Source organism: Haliotis rufescens, unplaced genomic scaffold (assembly GCF_023055435.1).
Source record: "Haliotis rufescens isolate VD_foot unplaced genomic scaffold, xgHalRufe1.0.p SCAF_14, whole genome shotgun sequence".
Taxonomy (NCBI): domain Eukaryota; kingdom Metazoa; phylum Mollusca; class Gastropoda; order Lepetellida; family Haliotidae; genus Haliotis; species Haliotis rufescens.
Window position 1 is genome coordinate 29,244,332 of NW_025963824.1, and position 22,529 is coordinate 29,266,860.

Here is a 22,529-nt window from a genome sequence, read left to right on the forward strand (position 1 = left end):
CCTCTGTATGTCAGATACAGCACCAGGTGGAAATGTGTATACAGACCTCTCTGTATGTCAGATACAGCACCAGGTGGAAATGTGTATACAGACCCCTCTGTATGTCAGATACAGCACCAGGAGGAAATGTGTATACAGATCCCTCTGTATGTCAGATACAATACCAGGTGGAAATGTGTATACAGACCCCTCTGTATGTCAGATACAGCACCAGTTGGAAATGTGTATACAGACCCCTCTGTATGTCAGATACAACACCAGGTGGAAATGTGTATACAGACCTCTCTGTATGTCAGATACAACACCAGCTGGAAATGTGTATACAGATCCCTCTGTATGTCAGATACAATACCAGCTGGAAATGTGTATACATATCCCTCTGTATGTCAGATACAGCACCAGGTGGAAATGTGTATACAGATCCCTCTGTATGTCAGATACACCACCAGGTGGAAATGTGTATACAGATCCCTCTGTATGTCAGATACAGCACCAGCTTGAAATGTGTATACAGACCTCTCTGAATGTCAGATACAGCACCAGCTGGAAATGTGTATACAGACCTCTCTGTATGTCAGATACAGCACCAGGAGGAAATGTGTATACAAATCCCTTTGTATGTCAGATACACCACCAGGTGGAAATGTGTATACAGACCTCTCTGTATGTCAGATACAGCACCAGTTGGAAATATATATACAGACCTCTCTGCATGTCAGATACAGCACCAGCTGGAAATGTGTATACATACCTCTCTGTATGTCAGATACAGCACCAGGAGGAAATGTGTATACAGATCCCTCTGTATGTCAGATACAGCACCAAGTGGAAATGTGTATACAGATCCCTCTGTATGTCAGATACAGTACCAGTTGGAAATGTGTATACATATCCCTTTGTATATCAGATACACTACAGATGGAAATGTGTTTACAGACCCCTCTGTATGTAAGATAGAGGATCAGATGGAAATGTGTATACCGATCCCTCTGTATGTCAGATACAGCACCAGGTGGAAATGTGTATACAGACCTCTCTGTATGTCAGATACAGCACCAGGTGGAAATGTGTATACAGACCCCTCTGTATGTCAGATACACCACCAGATGGAAATGTGTATACAGATCCCTCTGTATGTCAGATACAGCACCAGGTGGAAATGTGTATACAGACCTCTCTGTATGTCAGATACAGCACCAGGTGGAAATGTGTATACAGACCCCTCTGTATGTCAGATACAGCACCAGGAGGAAATGTGTATACAGATCCCTCTGTATGTCAGATACAATACCAGGTGGAAATGTGTATACAGACCCCTCTGTATGTCAGATACAGCACCAGTTGGAAATGTGTATACAGACCCCTCTGTATGTCAGATACAACACCAGGTGGAAATGTGTATACAGACCCCTCTGTATGTCAGATACAACACCAGCTGGAAATGTGTATACAGATCCCTCTGTATGTCAGATACAATACCAGCTGGAAATGTGTATACATATCCCTCTGTATGTCAGATACAGCACCAGGTGGAAATGTGTATACAGATCCCTCTGTATGTCAGATACACCACCAGGTGGAAATGTGTATACAGATCCCTCTGTATGTCAGATACAGCACCAGCTTGAAATGTGTATACAGACCTCTCTGAATGTCAGATACAGCACCAGCTGGAAATGTGTATACAGACCTCTCTGTATGTCAGATACAGCACCAGGAGGAAATGTGTATACAAATCCCTTTGTATGTCAGATACACCACCAGGTGGAAATGTGTATACAGACCTCTCTGTATGTCAGATACAGCACCAGTTGGAAATATATATACAGACCTCTCTGCATGTCAGATACAGCACCAGCTGGAAATGTGTATACATACCTCTCTGTATGTCAGATACAGCACCAGGAGGAAATGTGTATACAGATCCCTCTGTATGTCAGATACAGCACCAAGTGGAAATGTGTATACAGATCCCTCTGTATGTCAGATACAGTACCAGTTGGAAATGTGTATACATATCCCTTTGTATATCAGATACACTACAGGTGGAAATGTGTTTACAGACCCCTCTGTATGTAAGATAGAGGATCAGATGGAAATGTGTATACCGATCCCTCTGTATGTAAGATACAGCACCAGGTGGAAATGTGTATACAGATCCCTCTCTATGTCAGATACAGCACCAGGTGGAAATGTGTATACAGACCTCTCTGTATGTCAGATACAGTACCAGGTGGAAATGTGTATACAGACCTCTCTGTATGTCAGATACAGCACCAGGAGGAAATGTGTATACAGATCCCACTGTATGTCAGATACAGTACCAGGTGGAAATGTGTATACAGATCCCTCTGTATGTCAGATACAGCACCAGGTGGAAATGTGTATACAGATCCTTCTGTATGTCAGATACACCACCAGGTGGAAATGTGTATAGAGACCTCTCTGTATGTCAGATACAGTACCAGGTGGAAAACTGAAGACATATCCCCCCCACTTAATACTGATACCGAAAAAAACATGACTAACTGCCAACTAAATACTTTTTTCCGACACACGGCGACCTCCAATGGAGAGCAGAAACATCACGATCTCTGAGCTCTCTTGTATTAGCGACTTCCGAGGTTACGGAACAAGCGGCCCCTGAGTGTAGGCGAAGGGGCATAACTCCTGCGAGTTTAGTAACCATGATATTACACACGAGTCTTCGCACCAGGTCAATGCAAATATCCTCCGCGGGACGACCCACCAGCTCCATAACCACCATTCATATTTGTAAAAAAAATTAACAAAGACCCTAAGCTCATTTACAAAAGAAGCACGTTCTTGATTCCAGTCATGCATGTAAGGAACAGTCATGATGAGACCATACAATCAGTTATTGACTTAGCTTCGTCATAACACACGTCGTTCATGGCTACATTCAACAGTATCTCAAGGAATAAACCAGGCCAACATGCCTCTGACCCATATATATGTGTGTGTGTGTGTGTGTGTGGGGGGGGGGGGGGGGGGTGTGGTAACTAAACAACGTTAAGGGTCTATCGTAGTAATCAGATATACTTACATTGCCAGCTATCTATGTGAGAGAAATTCTACAAGTCACACAGCGGCAACACATTTATCAACAGATATATGTTTCAACCTCTGCAACCTCTTGATGTGGGGCGGTCGGTCAGGCTAACGGTTAAGCGTTCGCTCGTCACGCCGAAGACCCGGGTTCGATTCCTGACAAGGGTACAATGTGTGAAGCCCATTTCCGGAAATTGCTGGAAATTTGCTAAACGCGGCGTAAAACCATACTCACTCACTCAATCTTGATGTGTGGTCCTCCACACCACCACCTCTACTACGGAGGCTGTTGTCGTCACAAGTGTAATTAACCTCAGTCACCATTAACCGAGTTTGGTTAAGTTGTACATTTTAATATTGTACCAAATTCGTTGTAAGTCCTGGTGGTATATGTATCATAGGCAGTTTGGCAGGGTATATAGGTTTTAACAGGGAGTCTATATATTTTTACATGGAGTGTATATACGTTTTATATATTCCCTTAATTAAGTAAGTTGATTATATCTATTTAAATAAACAAAGTGCTGCCAATACAAATTATAACAGCAGCTGGGGTATCATCACCATGGTCAGCAGCACATAGTCATGTGCGGGTCAGCGGGTTGTAATTAATGCCAGAGAATGGCCGGTTGGCCACTGAAGCTTAACTTTGTGGATGAGGTGCGGGATACTGCAGGCTGACCATGTATGTAACGTAACACATACATTGCAGTCTGACAGTGAGGGTTAAAGATAGTACTCTTTCTGTGAGTGGGACTTGACCCTCGGACAGCGGCTAGGCAGGTTGGCCCTCTTACGCCTCAGAGATCCTGCGTGGACCCACAGACGGACTTGTGTGTTGTCATAAGAGAAATATCCGGTAGAGCACCAACGTCTACCTAGGATATATGTGTTGAGCAAGTGCCAGTGAATCTGATTTGCACATCTAATTGCAATATAAATTGTAGATCTTATCCATATTTGACTTATTGCCTTATTTGACTTATCATAAACAGGGTTAAATTGGAAACATGTTTGTACTTTAAACATGTTTCAATAAAGTGCGCATCATTGTGTAATAAGTCAAATACGGATAAGATGTTTGGATTGTGGGCGCGTTTGATGGTGTTTAGGGTGTGAGACGATAGCTCATTCCTTTTGTTTAGACTTAAATGCGTTTAGATAGAACAAACGAAATGTGCATCCCGTTTAGGATTATAACGTTATAACGCATTCCTAATCATGTTTTGATCTAAACATGTCTTGTCTGTGTTCACGTTCTAAACATATTTTACCGTGTACACATTTTGGACTCACTTGCTGACGACTGCATTGTATTTCCTGCAGCCGACACTAGGGGAAACATGCAATAGAAATTCTCGAGGATTAATCCGCCGTGCAGCGCAGTGACTCAAACTATCTATATATAGCATCGTGGTTTACCCGTGGATGCATTTATAGCACAAGATTAACCAGCCACGATAAAGTATTCAGGGTATTCCGCTTGAGCAGACGGGGGAGTTGTGGGTATCTCCATTGCTGGGGTACAATACCTCCCCAATAGCTGAGTTTCTACTTTTGTGTATAACTAACACGCTTCCTTAAGCCTTACATGTCAGTCTGACTCACCGACCTGAAGCTGGTGGTGTCAGTAAACAATGTAGCTGTAGCATGTGTGTGACTACTTTGATTATGAGAGTAGGATAACTACATTTACACTTCACCAGATGCATCACACACCCACAAACGTGCACACCTATCACCAACTGTCACCAACCATCAGGGAGACAACATAGCATAGGCGCCCTGTCACCATGTGTGTCTCTGTGTGTGTATGTGTGCGTCTTAGTGTGTCTGTGTTTGTATGTTTGTGTCTCAATGTGTGTCTGTGTGTATCTGTGTCTCTGCCTGAGTGTGTGTCTGTGTGTGTTTCTGTATGTGTGTGTCTGTGTGCTTGTGTCTGTGCGTCTTAGTGTTTCTGTGTGTGTGTGTGTGTGTGTGTGTGTGTGTGTGTGTGTGTGTCTGTGTCTGTGTGCGTGTGTTTGTGTCTCTGTGTCTGTCTATATCTGTGTATGTGTCTTTTGTGTCTGTATCTGCATGTCTGTGCCTGTGTGCGTGTCACTGTGTGTCTGTCCGTCTGTCGGTGTATGCATATCGACTAGTCCGGACTAATGACGAGTTTATATTGACAGCCCTCTGAGATACGATGCCACAATATAACATGGATACCCCACTCCCATGCGACCAGTCCACTAAGCATCACTACCATAAGTCAGCGTGCTGAAGATATAAAATATATATCACAAAACAATCCTGTGTGTAAGCAGAATATGACTCAAACACATCAATTCATCATTTTTGCGAGTCGACCGTTGTATCAACGTGGATCTATTTATAACAGCAAGATTAATCCGCCTTGATAGAATGTAAGGGCTAGTCTCACATAGCAAGTTCAAGCACCTGCAAATGTACTAAGAATTGTGGTAATTGTAAATAAGCAACTCTGAGGTTGGGCCCTTGTTCGTTTCCCTCACGTGTACAAAGTGTGGGCTCACTCATGGTGTCACCCGCCAACATATTGCTGGAATATTGTGAAAAAGGGCATAAACCCAAACCCAATTAAGTCAAGTTACAAATTCATTTGAAGACAAGGGAAAACAGAAGTCTCATTCATGTAAATATATCTGAAGGTCAACCATCGGAGGGATCAGAGTAATAGCAACTTGATGCTTATAGGAAGATTTTAGACAACGATTAACCAGCGTTGTTGTGAGACTTCGGTTCCTGGTCCAACGTGGACCTATTTTTAGATCAGGTTAACCAGCGGTGACGTCACTCCCATGTAGTCTACAGACAACCCTGAGTGAGGTCCGGGCGCAGAACACACGGCGCTACAGTGCTGTGTGGACCACAGACATATATTGCGATCATAAACGGACATACCCGTGTATTTGTGTGTTATTCTGGACAACTCTAGGTAGGTACACATCAATACATTTATCAAAATTATGCTTGCTAAAGAACTTTTATCAATGTCGTCACGTATATTTTAACAGTAGTATCTTGTTGAGGGATCATAGTCTGTCATCAAACTTTCGTTACTCATTCACAGTGAGACATTCAGTGTCAAATATGATCGTGAATCTCCCTGTCCATGTGTGCGTCTGTCCAATACCGTGGTTAATCTCCTTGGCCATCTGTGTGACATATATATATGCAGCGAGCTGCACTGGTGGAGACATGTCATTTGAAGGGCTTGTCACGTGACTTCAAACGAGCGGCAGGATTAATCCACCATGCTTGTAACTGGTTAATATGTATTGTAGTGACTTCGTGACTGTCAACTACTGTCGTTATACGGTAATGGCTATCTGTTTCAAGAAAACAGTCAATAAACATAGATGTACATATATATTGCCGTATATAGTCGTAATGTACAGTGGTATCTTTCTGTCAATATCATCCTCTAAATACTTCAACTATTGGCTCAAAGGTGTTGTTAGATCATATAGACATATTTCAATTTACTGCAGTAGTTTCACAACATAGAAGTAGAATCAGAAATTAGACTTAATCTCATTCATATTATTCATCTAAAGTCTCTATATAGACAAACCACCAACACTTTACAAACCATGTGGCAATGTTACTTGTATTCAATGCCAGACACCTAAGAGTAAATATTATGTTTATGTGATAGTAATGAGCATATACATGTGTCTGTTTTGAGATGTGTACTTTTCTCTTGTAAACATCTTGTGACTTGAGATTTAGCATCACATGGGACACCACGTGTAAATGTGTAAACCCATAGCTCCACCACAGACGGGGGTTAATCTGAACACAGCACAGCCGTAACCTCAGATTAATCGATCTACCAGCTATCGTATTATGTTATGATACGTCATATATCCGATATTAAATTCCGACATTGATATAAATATCATTTGCGTAAAACCGCTGAAGAGTGTTGAATGATACAAATGAAGTTTCTCCACAGTACAGTTGTAAGATAAATAACATTTTAGTTCACATGTCCAGAGTGTTACATCTCTGTCGAACTCATTTTAAATAATTTACATAAATATAAAACTATCAACCGTACTACATTAACGTCACCTGATTTAAATAAATTTGCAAACGTAATATTACCTTTTTAATATTTCTGTGATGAGGTAAAAAAAGTATTTCTCAACATACAATATATTTCTTACATGCAAATAGACATGGTATTCATCCTCTACGAAATGAAGGTCACATTCTTTACATTATAGATTCTGTATGAGGTATATTTAACAGTGACCTTTTACAAATAATGTTGACTCGAAAGTTGTGAAGAGATATTCGAAATTTACTCTTTGCTCTTACTAATCGTTTGTCACTGAGTACTGTTATGTATAATTCGGGTCGCAGAAGAGATTTTATATTAGCATACTGCACTAACAAAGTAGACGACTTTAAACTGTGGTACCATGATTGGAAATAAATATCTCTTCTTAATGCAGATCGAAACATGTTCTTATTACCAACATCTTGGAATAACCACCGCGAGGAGAACATAATTCCAAGATATTTATAGTACATTACCGTCTTTATCTTCATATCATCCAGTGTCCATACTTCATAATTAGTTATTATTCCTCCATTTCTAAATACAATAACATTTGATTTATCAATGTTTACACACAATACCCATTTCAAACAATATGTATTTAAAACATCTAGCTGTTTCTGCAAGCCCCGAACAGTATTCGAGAAAAGTACAATGTCATCGGCAAATAAAAGTAACATCAGATCTTCAATATTTTGAGTAACAAATGTACCATGATTGCAAGCAGCATACGTTTCCAAAACAAGCTCATTAAAAAGAATATAAATAAGACAGGGCTCAAAACACAGCCTTGTCTTACCCCTTGTCTTGGTGTGTTTAATAAAACGTTTTAAAGCAACCATTCTTTACATCTCCTTTTACAGATTTTTTAACACTTTTTAACACATTGTACATTTTACCATAGCATACCTTTTGTAGAAGTAAATATAGCGTTTTTGCCTGTCAACATAATCAAACACCTTTCTAAAATCAATAAATGCACAATAAAATCTGCCTTTTGGCTTACAGAGATATTTGGAACATAATGTATGCAACGTAAAGATATGATCAATGGTAGAATAATGAGACAGGAAACGTGCTTGGGATTCTGAAATAAACTCATTTCCCGCTCTCCAGATTCTGAGGCGTTTTTTTCTAGAATAGACCTATAAACCTGCCCTAATATTATGTTGATGTTCCAAAGGGAAATGCCCCTGTAGTTGTTAGGATCCACATTTGTATAATGGTATTATCATCCCAAGATTCTATACCTCAGGAATCACTCCGCTATCAAGAACTTTGTTAAACAGCAAATGCTCTGTTCAGTGAACAAATTCTTAAAATAGGAATACCACACTTCTCGAGTAACAGATGATTTGCCTTTATCACTATAGATGAGGGGCGTTTTAATGATTTCCAAAACTCTGTACAATTACTCTTGGAGGCGAAATATTTGATATCGTCAGCTGTTTTACTGTCATAGAAACTCTTTTTTTGCTTACAGCAATGTTTAATGTTAGATTTAGCCAATATATAATCATTGATGTTTTTTTCGCACTTAAATTTTCTAAGCTTATAAAGACATTTGTACTTTTCATCCTTGCGATTATTACATTATTCATCAAACTATGGTGGTTGATTATCTGTGCTCTGAGCAAAATTGTAGCTGTCATAACCAACTTGTGAGCAACAATGTCCAAATAATTCAGTTTATTTAACTGCTGCAGCTTTGACACCCTCAGTTAATAACATTACACATTCTTCCTTCATCAAACTAAAAGAGTTGTTTGAAAAGAAGATATCAAACTTCCAAGGCAGCTAATAATCAGAAAGATGTATGGGAAGATTAACCAGCTCTGTATGAGTGGCATGAGGCCAACATGGATCTATTTATAGCAACAAGGTTAACCAGCCACACATACTGCAATTTAGTGTAAATAAACCGTCTACACACATAGTCTGATCCAAGAACATAAGGAGTTACCTTTACGGGTATATCTTGATGTCTTTGTGTTTCAGTGTGTGTGTCTTTATGTGTGTATGTATTTCTGCCTGACTGTCTATGTGTGTGCTAGTTCTGACTAATGCCGATTTGATAGTAAGAGCCCACTGAGATACTATGCCAGAATGTAACATGGTTACCCCAATAAGACAGGGTATACCAACTCTGGGCCGACCAGTCCTTGTTTTATCCCCTAAATGCTGAGCGCCAGGCAGGGAACCAACAGTCACCACCTTATATCGGCTTTTGTTTTCATGCTGTAACAAAAGTATCCGTTTGAATAACATTAAGCATCACTACCATGAATCAGTGTGCAGCAGATGTAAAATATAAACCACATGACAATACTGTGTGTAAGCAGAACATGACAAAACACAACGATTCACCATTTTTGTGAGTCGACCGTTGTACCAACGTGGATCTTTTTATAACAGCAAGATTAATCTGCCTTGATAGAATGTCAGGGCTAGTCTCACATAGCAAGTCCAAGCACCTGCAAATGTACTAAGGATTGTGGTAATAGTACATAAGCAACTCTGAGGTTGGGCCCTTGTTCGTTTCCCTCAAGTGTACAAAGTGTGGGCTCACTCATGGTGTCGTCCGCCAACATGTTGCGGGAATATTGTGAAAAAAGGGCATAAACCCAAACTCATTTAAGTCAAGTAAGAAATGTATTTGAAGGGAAAGCAATTGTCTATCAGAAAGCCTGATTCACGTAAATATATCTCGAGGTCAACTATCAGAGTACTAGCAACTTGATGCTGACAGGAAGATTTAGTCAACGATTAACCAGCGTTGTTGTGAGACTTCAGTTCCTGGCCCAACGTGGACCTATTTTTAGATCAGGTTAACCAGCGGTGGCGTCACTCCCGTGTGGTATAAAGACAACCCACAGATAGGTCCGGGCGCAGAACACACGGCGCTACAGTGCTGTGTGGACCGCGGACATATATTGCGATCATAAACGGACATACCCGTGTATTTGTGTGTTATTCTGGACAAATCTAGGTAGGTACACATCAATACATTTATCAAAATTATGCTTGCTAAAGAACTTTAATCAATGTCGTCACGTATATTTTAACAATAGTATCTTGTTGAGGGATCATAGTCTATCATCGAACTTTCATTACTTGTTCACAGTGAGACATTCAGTTTCAAATATAGTAAATAATCTCACTGGCCATGTGTGCGTCTGTCCAATACCGTGGTTAATCTCCTTGGCCATCTGTGTGACATATATATATTTATATATATGCAGCGAGCTGCACTGGTGGAGACATGTCATTTGAAGTGCTAGTCACGTGACTTCACACGAGCGGCAGGATTAATCCATCATGCTAGAAACTGGTTTATATGTTATTGTACTGACTTCGTGACTGTCAACTATTGTCGTTATACGGTTATAGTCATCTATTTCAACAAAACATACAACACATATGATACTAATGTTTAAATGCAGGACTCGTAATGTACAGTGGTATCTTTCTAATAATATCCTCTTGTAAATACTTTCACTGTGGGGCTAACAAATGTTGTTAGATCATAAAGACATTTTTCAATTTTCGACCGTGCAACCACAACTCAGAAGTAGATTAAGAAATTAAACTGTATTTTCATATTATTCATCTAAAGTTTTTACATAGATATACATACCAACAGCAGTTTACAAACCATGTGGCAATGTTACTTGTATTCAATGCCAGACATTAAAGAGTAAATATTATATTTATGTGAGAGTATTGAACGTCTAGTTGTTTCTGTTTTGAGATGCTGTAACATCAGTATAATCTTACTATTTATATCTTGTGACCTCAGACTTAGCATCAGATATGACACCCCGTGTAAATGTGTAAATATATAGCTCCACCTTAGACGGGGGTTAATCTGACGTTACTCTCAGTTCTGAAACAGCACAACCATAACCTCTGCTCAATTGATCAACCAGCTGTCGTATTGTGTTATGATACGTTGAAAGAAGTTTAAATGTCGATAATGATCTAAATATCATTTGCATAAAACAACTGAATAGTTCTGAATGTTACAAAGACAGTTTACGATCAGAAAGATGTATACTTAGGAAGATTAACCGGTGTTGCTTGAGTGTCAGGGGCCAACGTGGATCTACCTATAGCAACAAGGTTAACCAGCCACGCTTACTGCAGTTTAGTGCAAATAAACCGTCAACACACTGATAGTCTGATCACAGAACATTAGGAGTTACCTTAACGGGCACACCAAGATACGGTGTTAAACTAAGTATAACTTGACGGACGTGTACTCTACTGGTGAGTAGGGTGTATGCCATGTTTAGGATATTCTTATGTGACTTCTTTCATGAATGTTATGTTGATGTTAATAGGTATATATACCTATGTTGTTTAGCACTATCAGTCACTTGCTTGATAAAGGTGTTAGGACCTACACCGAAACGTCGCACTAATTGTAATAAAGAAGTTGTTCATCCATAGAACTTGTCTTACTATTCTTATGTGGCTTTTCAAAGGGGAAACTATAAACTATACTAGTAATGAGAATGATTAAAGGTGTTTGTTGTCAGTTGAAAAGCACACATGGTAGTATGGTATAGAACTCACTGATCACGCACGTCACATTAAGAATAAATATTAACTTGATTAGTTGTAAGACCACACATAACATAAACCTACCACAACTATCAACAACCACTATACAGATCACACATCAATTACAACCTACCACAGATATCACCAACCACTATACAGATCACACATCAAATAAAACCTACCACAGATATCACCAACCATCATACAGATCACATACAACCTACCACAACTAACACCAACAACCATAGACATCACCAACCTTCCAAACACAAAATACAACATACACACCCATCACCAGTCAATTATATGTCTATGTATAATGGTAGATTCTGTGTTTTTATCAATTTAAGTCAGCTTTCCATTAAAGTTTTAGGAGGTGTCTGTTTTGTCAGTTATGGATTGGAAATGTGAAAGGTAACATATTTCGATCAATTAACAATATGAAAGTGAAGTCATGTGTTTTACTACGAGGTGGCAACACAGTCATTTTAATGTTCATTTGGTGTCCGGCAGGGATATCAGTTGTCGCCGTTCTTATTTTCTTTCTTTATAAATGATATAGTTAAATATATTTGTGCCTTGACAATCAGAAGTGCATTGGTACTGATTCGTTGGAATTGTTTATCATACTCTGGCAGATGATATTGTTATGTTTGATGGCACCGTTATAAGTTGACGGAGACAAATTGAGGAGTTAACAACTTGTTGTTACAAATGGCAATTAAACGTCAATTTGAAAAGTCATGCTGAAATTAAATCCCATTAATATAGTTTCTTGTTTAAATATTTAGGAGTTCATTTCTCTTCTGGCTCTTGGTGTATCACTCAAGAGACATTGTCACAGCAGGCTGTCACGGTTTTGTCAAGTTTAAAAACTACAATACACAATTTTGTTAATCTACCTATTCATGTGTTCATATATTTGATGGGAAACTTGGGGGATTCTTTTCTTCACCTCATATTCTCAATGTACATGGTATATTTCTGAAGTACCAAGTGTACCAAATATTGTGGTGAGGAACGTCTTATGTCGATATTCTCTCTACATGCTCTAAGTGAACCAACATATGAATTTTTGTTTGTGACTATTGTCAATATTTCTATCAGCATTAATTAGCAGAAAAGGCGGCAGATTGTTGCACTTAAAAGCAAGGAGCTTTTCATTTAGCCATGGTTTGGGTTTTCCTTGGATAGAGCAAGGTTTTGGAAATATGAGGTGTTTTATTGGTTTGTTCAAACAGAGATGTGTTGACATTGATAAACAGTCATGGATTGATAAATTGGGACATGACCCAAAGCCCAGATATTATAGAAATATTATATTATGGCATAATTAAAATAAAGAACCTTTAATCTGTGCATTGTGATGCTTACGGTAGAGCACTTTGTAAATTCCGACGCTCAAATAACAGTTTGGTGACTGAAGATGGGGAAACCGTAATATGCCATATATGAATACTGATACCCCGACACACGGGACTAACTGCCACCTCAATACTGAAACCCCGACACACGGGACTAACCATCACTGATACCCCGACACACGGGACTAACTGCCACCTCAATACTGATACCCCGACACACGGGACTAACTGCCGCCTCAATACTGAAACCCAGACACACGGGACTAACCATCACTGATACCCAGACACACGGGACTAACTGCCACCTCAATACTGAAACCCTGACACACGGGACTAACCATCACTGATACCCCGACACACGGGACTCACTGCAACCTCAATATTGAAACCCCGACACACGGGACTAACTGCAACCTCAATACTGAAACCCCGACACACGGGACTAGCCATCACTGATACCCCGACACACGGGACTAACTGCAACCTCAATATTGAAACCCCGACACACGGGACTAACTGCCGCCTCAATACTGATACCCCGACACACGGGACTAACCATCACTGATACCCCGACACACGGGACTAACCATCACTAATACCTCCACACACGGGGCTAACTGCCACCTCAATACTGAAACCCCGACACACGGGACTAACTGCCGCCTCAATACTGATACCCCGACACACGGGACTAACCATCACTGATACCCCGACACACGGAACTAACAATCACTGATACCCCGACACACGAGACTAACTGCCACCTCAATACTGAAACCCCGACACACGGGACTAACCATCACTGATACTCCGACACAAGGGACTAACCATCACTGATACCCCGACACACGGGACTAACTGCCACCTCAATACTGAAACCCCGACACACGGGACTAACCATCACTGATACTCCGACACACGGGACTAACCATCACTGATACTCCGACACACGGGACTAACCATCACTGATACACTGACACTGGAACTTCATAACCACCAATTCAATACGGATACCACTACACACAGGACTAACTGCCATCTCAATACTGAAACCCCGACAACTGGGACTAAGCACCAATGCAATACTGATACCCGACAAAACATGTGATAACGAGTCGTCCACTGAAGCATGTGTCCCTTCCAATAAGAACAAACTCGCCACAAAGACTTCAGACACATCTATAGTTCTGTCGGATATATTGCGTCCTATATGTACGAGAAACATTCAGTGGCAGACAATGACCTCAGATACGACGAACCGGAAGGAGTGGGGGAATGTTAACTATTGAACTCATGAAGCGGCTGGGGTGATAGAGGGGTGGTAGGTGCGTGTTGATATGACTGCATCAAGGGGCGTTGTTGTTAACATCAAAGACAACGATTCAAACTGACTAAAACCTGACACCAAGAAGCAGCACAGTTTTTAGTCGTTCACATATATTTGATTTCTGATAGGCGTTTGTAATAGGTCTTCCGTCAGTGAATGTGTGCTGAAATCACACAATGCAGTTTGAAGTCATAAGATTCGGTTGTAGATATACCTATGATATATGATGTAGTAGTTGACATAAACGTTTGAATGACAAATCAATTTCTATGTCGTTTTTTACATATGTCACAAACATGTTTACTTATTGCCGATATTGTGACGTGTGTTGAATTTAAAAATATATCTGATCAGCCACGATAGCGGGTTTCGTTATTGCCTATTCCTTAGATTCTCTTTATTAAAGGGATACTCCAGTTTAAGGTATTCAAGGACACATATGATCACTTTACATAATTGTCTCTGTTTTAATTATATGGCTGTATGCTATAACCAGTTCATCTTTGGAATGATTGTGCTTACATTTAAAAGACACATCTACTCTCACTTGCTGACAATTGTCTGGGCTGTCACAACAATCTTGTGATTCAGCCGTAGGTGACATGAACCGTTCAAAAGGGAAAAGCGACTCCAGGATTAATCCGATGTGTGGACAGGTGACACAGCCTATATTAATAGCAACAGGGTTTTCCCCGTGTGGATGTACAAATAAAATACAAGGTTAACCAGCCGCACAAACGGTTCCACCCTGCAGGATATTTAGACCATTTCCCACGGTCTCTCACTTTGTTCAGTTCATATGTTACTGTTTAGAAGAAAATATAACACAGTTGCTAAAACATATCAAACGTTATTGGTACCTAAAAAGGCATTGGCATGTGTAATAGGAACCTTTACGGTGTGATTGTGTGACACTGACTTCACTTCACTAATTAAGCATGTAATACAGGAGATCAACGTTGTGACCCAGATGTCGCTCTGTGAATATCTGTCCTTAAGATATGGGCCATCTGTTACAATAATTGAACAAAATCTACACAAAGAAACTGTCTTAAGACAAAAGGAACAGATATTCAATTTATAAAGATGATTTATAAAATTTGTAAATAGTTCTAATAATATTTGTATTATTTGATGTCGTGAAGTGACAAGTTATGTCTCACCTTTCTCTTATCATTATTAATAGTTGTAGAAGCAGTAGTAGTAGTAGTAGTAGTAGTAGTAGTAGTAGTAGTAGTAGTAGTAGTGGTAGTAGTAGTAGTAGCAGTAGTAGTAGTAGCAGTAGTAGTCGTAGTGGCAGCAGCAGTAGTAGTAGTAGTAGTAGTATCAGTATCAATATCAGCAGTAGTAGAAGCAGCAGTAGTAGTGGTAGTATCAGTATCAGTAGTAGTAGTAGTAGTCGTTGTCGTAGTAGTAGTTGTAGTAGCAGTAGTAGTGGTAGTATCAGAATCAACATCAGCAGTAGTAGTAGTAGTCGTAGTGTTTGTAGTAGTGGTAGTGCCTGTATATTATAGCCAGTAGCTTAAGTCTACATCACGCAGGACTATGTTGTTATATCACTTTGTGTTTCTCATATTCTCAATCTTCCTTCCAGGCTATTGAGTCCATCACGAATCAGGCAGCTGAACAGTTCAGGAATAACATGGAGGATAGAAGTCCTACACAGGTATGAGCATGGTGAACTTCTAACAAGCGTCTAGCTATAGTTTATTTTACTGTTGTGGAATATTTCGGGAACACTACTCTACGGCAAATATATTGACAGAGGAAATCAATAATTATTTGTGTTGGATGTGCCGAATACGTCTCTGGCGCGCTTTAGCTTGTGGTGGAAATAAATTGCATGTGCGGCAAAAACAAAACGTCGTATTTCTGTAGATAATGAACATTGCAGCACCTATTCCCTGACTCAATACTTAGAGTAGTTAAAGACAAGTATCAGATGTCATTGGTTGGACTTGTTGTGTGAGACCAAAATACAGGACTGTGACAGTGTAGACTTTGACAATGAAGACTTTGACAGTGATGATGAAGACTGGTATTTGGTAAGTGTATGAAAATACATGCACAATTGCACATTATGCGGCAGATATGTGTCAAACAAAGATACATGGTTTCCATATACATGAATAAAAGCGACAAAACCCTTTGAAATCTAATCTTAGGCCATTAAAGACAGCTGCTTGTCAAATTGCAATAAGAATAGAAAAATTGAAAGTCCATAGATTTCGAAGTGCCGAAAAACTGTTAACTGGGTAAACATCTTAATAGTGCCTTAAATCAACATTGAAATATGTGGTTACTAAGCCTGTTCTACTAAAACATCCAAATAGTTGGTTAATTAGCATATGTGTTGATCTTATCTTAAAGACAATATTGTTAAGAGATATTGGTGCAAAAGACAATATCGGTATTAAAGAAAGTACTTGCTGTGTTTCAGCCCGAAGTCATGTCTGGAGCAGAGCTGATACAGGTTGGAGGAGAAGCAGAGGATGAGTTCGTGGTGAGTTCACATATGCAGGACTGTTGTTGTAGGTTGTATGTAGACACAAACAGGGTACCGATTGTACTCGTCCGTCAGTAAATACAGGGCGTAAGATGGACAACCGTAGTTTGTAAACAAATATAAGGTGAAGGGTGGACAAGCAGTGTTTGTGAACAGATGTAGAATGTGTGAGATATAGGTCCCTAGTTCCAAACAGACATACAAACTGTTACATATTCAACTGCCCTCATGAAAATTTAATCAGCAGAGCTAAAGAATGAAGCACCAGAGAAAGTTCTTACCTTATTTGTTTGGTGGGGGCGATAGGGTTGCTTAGTGGCTAAAGTGTTCGCTCGTCAAGCCGAAGACCCGGGTTCGATTCCCGAAATGGGTACAATCTGTGAAGCCCATTTCTGGTGTCCCCGTTATATTGCTGGAATATTGCTAAAAGCGATGTAAAACCATACTTACTCACACACTGTTTATTTGGTACTTATTACTTATCTCTTGAGTGATAATGAAGCAAAATTCATCTATGGAGAGACATTCCTACCTGAACTGATTCTGTGTCCGCCTACTGAGTATGGAAGATGAGCTGTGCTAAATTTGCATTATACTTCATACTGCTTTCATAATTCAACACTGCATTTTGCATCCCCCAAACTACATCCCCCTTTTTGACAAATACCACTGTGACGGGGGGATAATGATATTCTCCTTGTTTGCGATACATCCACTTCCATGTTGCTTACCTGAAGGTGCTACTGTGAGTGATGCAAAGTTTAGTATTGTCGTGATCTTATTTCAACTATTCCTTCCACGAGTTGTATGATATTATTGTTTTGTGAACACACATGCTTGACGGGGACGTACATGACAAATTATGATACATATGCTCTTCTGCTTGTTGGCATTATGACTGGAACATTTTGAGCAATTAGCTTTGTGTGTCTCGATGGGATATCAGTCAAAACGGACCAGCGCCTCAAGTACATCGAATACTAATAAAGTGGTACATGAATGGCTGGAAACCAAAGTGCTAGGGCAGCCGATTTCCTCGATTCTAGTTTCTTTTTAAGGTACCCATCTACGGCGCATACTCGTTGCTACATGAGCTGCAATATACTGGCTTCATATATCGATCAACCGCCGTCATATAGCTGGAATATTGCTGAGTGCGGCGTAAAACAACAAACCGACCAAGCGACCATATATCGATCATTGGGCACAGAGGACCTTGGTAGTACCAATGTGCCTGTCTGGTTCATTCACAATAATGTAAAAGCCGTTGCGGACGTGAAAAAACAATGACCTGCTAAAAACTGTTTCGATTCATGAGCTATTTGGGGCCGATTTTGGACCACAGATCTTTTCAGATATAACGTACTACTCCAAAACGATTAAATAACATCCGATTCTTTCATAATGCTTTAGATAAACGTCTTTTGGGTAGAATATAATAGCATTGTCATTCGTCGCTCCATGTATTATAGCATCAATCGCTTCCGATGTACACATGTGCTAGTCATGCATACAACCGTTAGTGCACATGGGTTTGTTTGAATAAGAGACAAATATTACAAACCAGCCTCAGCCTCAACTCAGGAAACGTTCCCAAAAGGGACACACGTTTTGATACTTTCTGAGGTAGCACCTTCAATTCATATTAAGAGGATTTAAAAACGTATATTGTTTAGACCTTTAATCTGATAAATACCTAGCAATATATGATCTATAAAGTTCTGTTGTGTTGAAACCTAATATAAAGAGGGGACTATGCTCTTCAATGTTTCATTTATCAATATGTTTCAAAATTATGTTTTCAACTGGGAAATTGTACGAATTGGCCTGGTCATCTTGAGACGCAGAGCTATCCTCGTAGTAAGTTTCGTAGTCAGAATGAATTATCATAAGTTGATTGTTCTCAGCGACCGTGCAAACATGCGTGTAGACGAGACGTGTATATGATTTAAAAAAAACCCCAGGCATAAAGCGGAACGGGGTAGTTGAATCATAAATCCGACAATATTACATTCTGCATCACTCGTAATAGTCTTTTCTGAAACAAAGCAGAATGAACAATTGTTTAGCAATAGAGACAAATACTGTATTTCATCAGGCATAATCACATTTTCAGGAGGAGATCTAGAGTGTAGTTGGTCAATGCAATCTGCAATGCCGAATGTATGTCAATGCAAAAGGTAATATGTTGCATAACAGCAGTTGGTATGAAGCAAAATGCAATGTTGAATTATTGAAAGTAGCATGCAAAACGATGTCATTTTAGCTGAGATCCTTTTCCATACAAAAAATATCAATCGGTGCACATAGTGACATACAAAGAAACAGACTGTCATATTCAATGGACATATACATATTAATTTGAAAAATTCAAATGTATCAACACGTCTATCTATTAACTGGAACATGTACAAGATGGAAACCTACACATCCGCACACGTACCTACATACCTAAGCATGTACCTACATGATGTATCTCCATGCCAACCCTTATCACTACACACGCAAATAGATACCTACATATCCAATTATATACTTACATCCACAATTTGCACCTACATATTCAACCATGCACGCACATACCCCATTATGTACCTACATACCCAATCATGCACCTTCATACCTAATCATTTACCTACATACCAAAACATGTACCTACATTCCCAACGTGATAACAACATAGCCAATCTGATAACTACATACCAAATCATGCACCTACACACACAACCTGGTAATTACCTACCCGATCATGCACCTACATACCTGATATTGACATACCCACCCTGATGCCACAAACCAGCCCTTATAACTACCTATTCAACCTGATAACTACTTACCCAAACTGATAACTACTTACGGAATATGATACCTATATCCCTTTCCTGATACCTACATATCCACCCCGACAACTACTCACCCACACTTTACCCACCTTGATACCTTAATAACGAATCTGATACCTAAAAGAACACACTCACACCTTCATAACCACCCTTAGAATATCATACACAAACTGATAACTACATACCCATCCAGATTACTACATACCAACCCTAATACCTTAATAATGAATGAGATACCGACATAACCACACTTCTATAATATCATACACAACTTGATAACTACATACCCACCAAGATATCTACATACCAATCCTAATACATTCATAACCAACCTGATATATACATACCCACCCTGATACCTACATACCCAACTTGAAACCTACATACCCACCCTGATACCTACATACCCACCCTGATACCTACATACCCATCCTGATACCTTCATAACAAACCTGCTACCTACATACCCATCCTGATACCTACATACCCACCCTGATACCTTCATAACCAGCCTGATACCTACGACCATGTGTAATGACAAGAGAAAATCAATCCTGAAGCCAACTTGTGTTTTATATGTATCGACCACCCAACTGACTAAGGTGTTTCCCTATGACACACAGATAAAGACGATGACGACACACTATCCGTTAAGTTAAAGGTCACAGATAACATAACTATTTTATTGAACTGTGATAGGGTGTCACGGTTGGCCCAGTCAACTAAGGCGCCACAATTCGCTGTGCAGAGTTGCGTCCCTTGTGTTTGCCAGAAACCTATGATTGCGGGTTCGAATCCCGGTTCGTCCCGGTTATGTTTCTAGGTTTGTCAGCACCATACCCGTACTCGTGGGTTTCACCGAAGTGGCAAACGTCTGAGACCTGCATCACTTCGGGCTTTCCTCCCACATTAAGCTGACACGCCGTGATATGACTTGAATACTGTTAAAAGCGGCATTAAACACAACTCACCCACTCACTCAACTGTGATAGCTTCAGGCACTTTTTTGTGTATTATAAGGTTAGGTAAGAATACAGAGCCAGGTAGTGTCATGTCACTGACTTTAAAACAGTTCAAAAGAGCAATAGAAATATGTACCTTACAAATCATAATGGCGTTAACCAATCCAATGCACACTGGATAGATATCAGAAGGTGCGCACAAGGACTTAAAATCTTTCGTGTGAAAGAAATTGTCTACTCATAATATATCATATATATATAATATATAATCACCAATAGTCTGATTCCAACTACAACATACATGTGTACTGTCAGTGTTAGCTGGGTCAGGTCCTTGATAAATACAAAAATCCACATCTTTCTCTATTTCCGAATAATATGGGCCACATGTATTTATATATCTGATACCTGAAATATCATTTCACAGTATCTGTGTCATTTGTTTTCGCACTTACAAATAATCTTGGATATGATTTACATACACCATACAGAGATGAAGTCCATGGACATGTACGTGTAATGCCATACAATCTTCATTCCCTTAAATGAAAATACCCAAATATATATATATATATATCTAATTGACAGAGGCAGGTTGGTAAGAAAACGAAACATTGAAGGTAATCCGATAGAGGTGACAATGGCGCACTCATCCCTGCATCCCTTATTTCATTCATAGTCATGGGATAAGGAACACAGGGCTTGTGATCTCTTCATAGTGTATTGCGTTCCCGAGGATACCGTGGAGTAGGGCGTTATCCTTCGCACCAAGTGGTTGAAATATACACGCACAAATGGCCAGCGATTCACTCATGCACTTGCTTGAAAACTATCTGATGAATCTTATTTTCTTTTGGTGTGCACACATTGGGATAAACTGGCTATGTCCTCATGAAAACATCTTCTGTTTCAGCAACGTGTGATGGACCGATATGTAAGTACCCCCATTTCACTTTCTTCCACCATGCGTGCTGAAACAATGTACCAAATTTAATCAATAGTTGGACATATCAGCTGCCAGGAGAAGTGGAGTGTAGTGTATTGTCTGTGTCCCTGTAGATGTGTAATAATACGGATAATGTTACACACTGGTGGTGCAGCTCACTATCCATCGATAGTGAAACCACAGGCAACCTTATCACCTCTTTACCTGCAACTTCTATATTCTGTCATTGTGACACTTCGGTAGAGATGCTGGTACCTGTTTCACTTGCTTGATAACGGTTCTAGCATCTATACCGAAAGGTTGCAAGGAAAGAATAAAGAAGCTGAAAGCAGGACGTCAAATCTGTCTTCAGTTAATACTACAGCTTCTAAATGTGACTATAAGATGTTAGAAAGGTGGGTCGTGCAAGGCTTATTACCCATAGAGACATATACCGTTCAAACTGAGGTCCAGAGAGATTGTCTATACGTGTGCCACATCCCAGACCTGCACGTTTAGTTCCACCTGAAGAACCAAGGTACCTATTCTGTATGCCTGCTCTGATCTACAGATGGCCATGCCAGATTTGACGGAAAAAATGATCAATATCATAAGTGGGAATTGTGAATCGGGTCTTGCAATCCTCACAACGTAACGTTTATACCGTTTGCTTTGTCAGCTTATACACAATATTCACCGGGAGAGTAAAGACATTTTATGTACGTTTCAATGACTATGTGTCTTTATAGTGGTAAAATAGTAGCAGCATTTTATGTCTAAAAGGAGATAAACATACTGTGTTTTCAATGTTGAGCAAAGTTACATTTCATAGCGCTAAATTGAACTGAAACTGAACTGTATAAAATCTGGCTGT

The 22,529-nt window shown here is 39.7% G+C and overlaps 1 protein-coding gene across 3 annotated transcripts in view; it reads left to right on the forward strand.

Annotated features, from left to right (window-relative positions):
* Positions 1-5,885: 5,885 nt before the first annotated feature.
* The window catches only part of LOC124152657, a 77,770-nt gene continuing 61,126 nt past the window's right edge, over positions 5,886-22,529 (forward strand). For 2 of the 3 annotated variants that reach the window (XM_048395249.1, XM_048395251.1), the window contains exons 1-4: positions 10,005-10,151; positions 16,014-16,085; positions 16,860-16,922; positions 21,644-21,664. In XM_048395249.1, the coding sequence (XP_048251206.1) occupies positions 16,062-16,085; positions 16,860-16,922; positions 21,644-21,664 (108 nt within the window). In that variant the 5' untranslated portion in view covers positions 10,005-10,151; positions 16,014-16,061. Of the gene's footprint in view, positions 6,029-10,004; positions 10,152-16,013; positions 16,086-16,859; positions 16,923-21,643; positions 21,665-22,529 lie in introns of those variants that run through there. The other variant, XM_048395250.1, reaches the window with a different exon arrangement.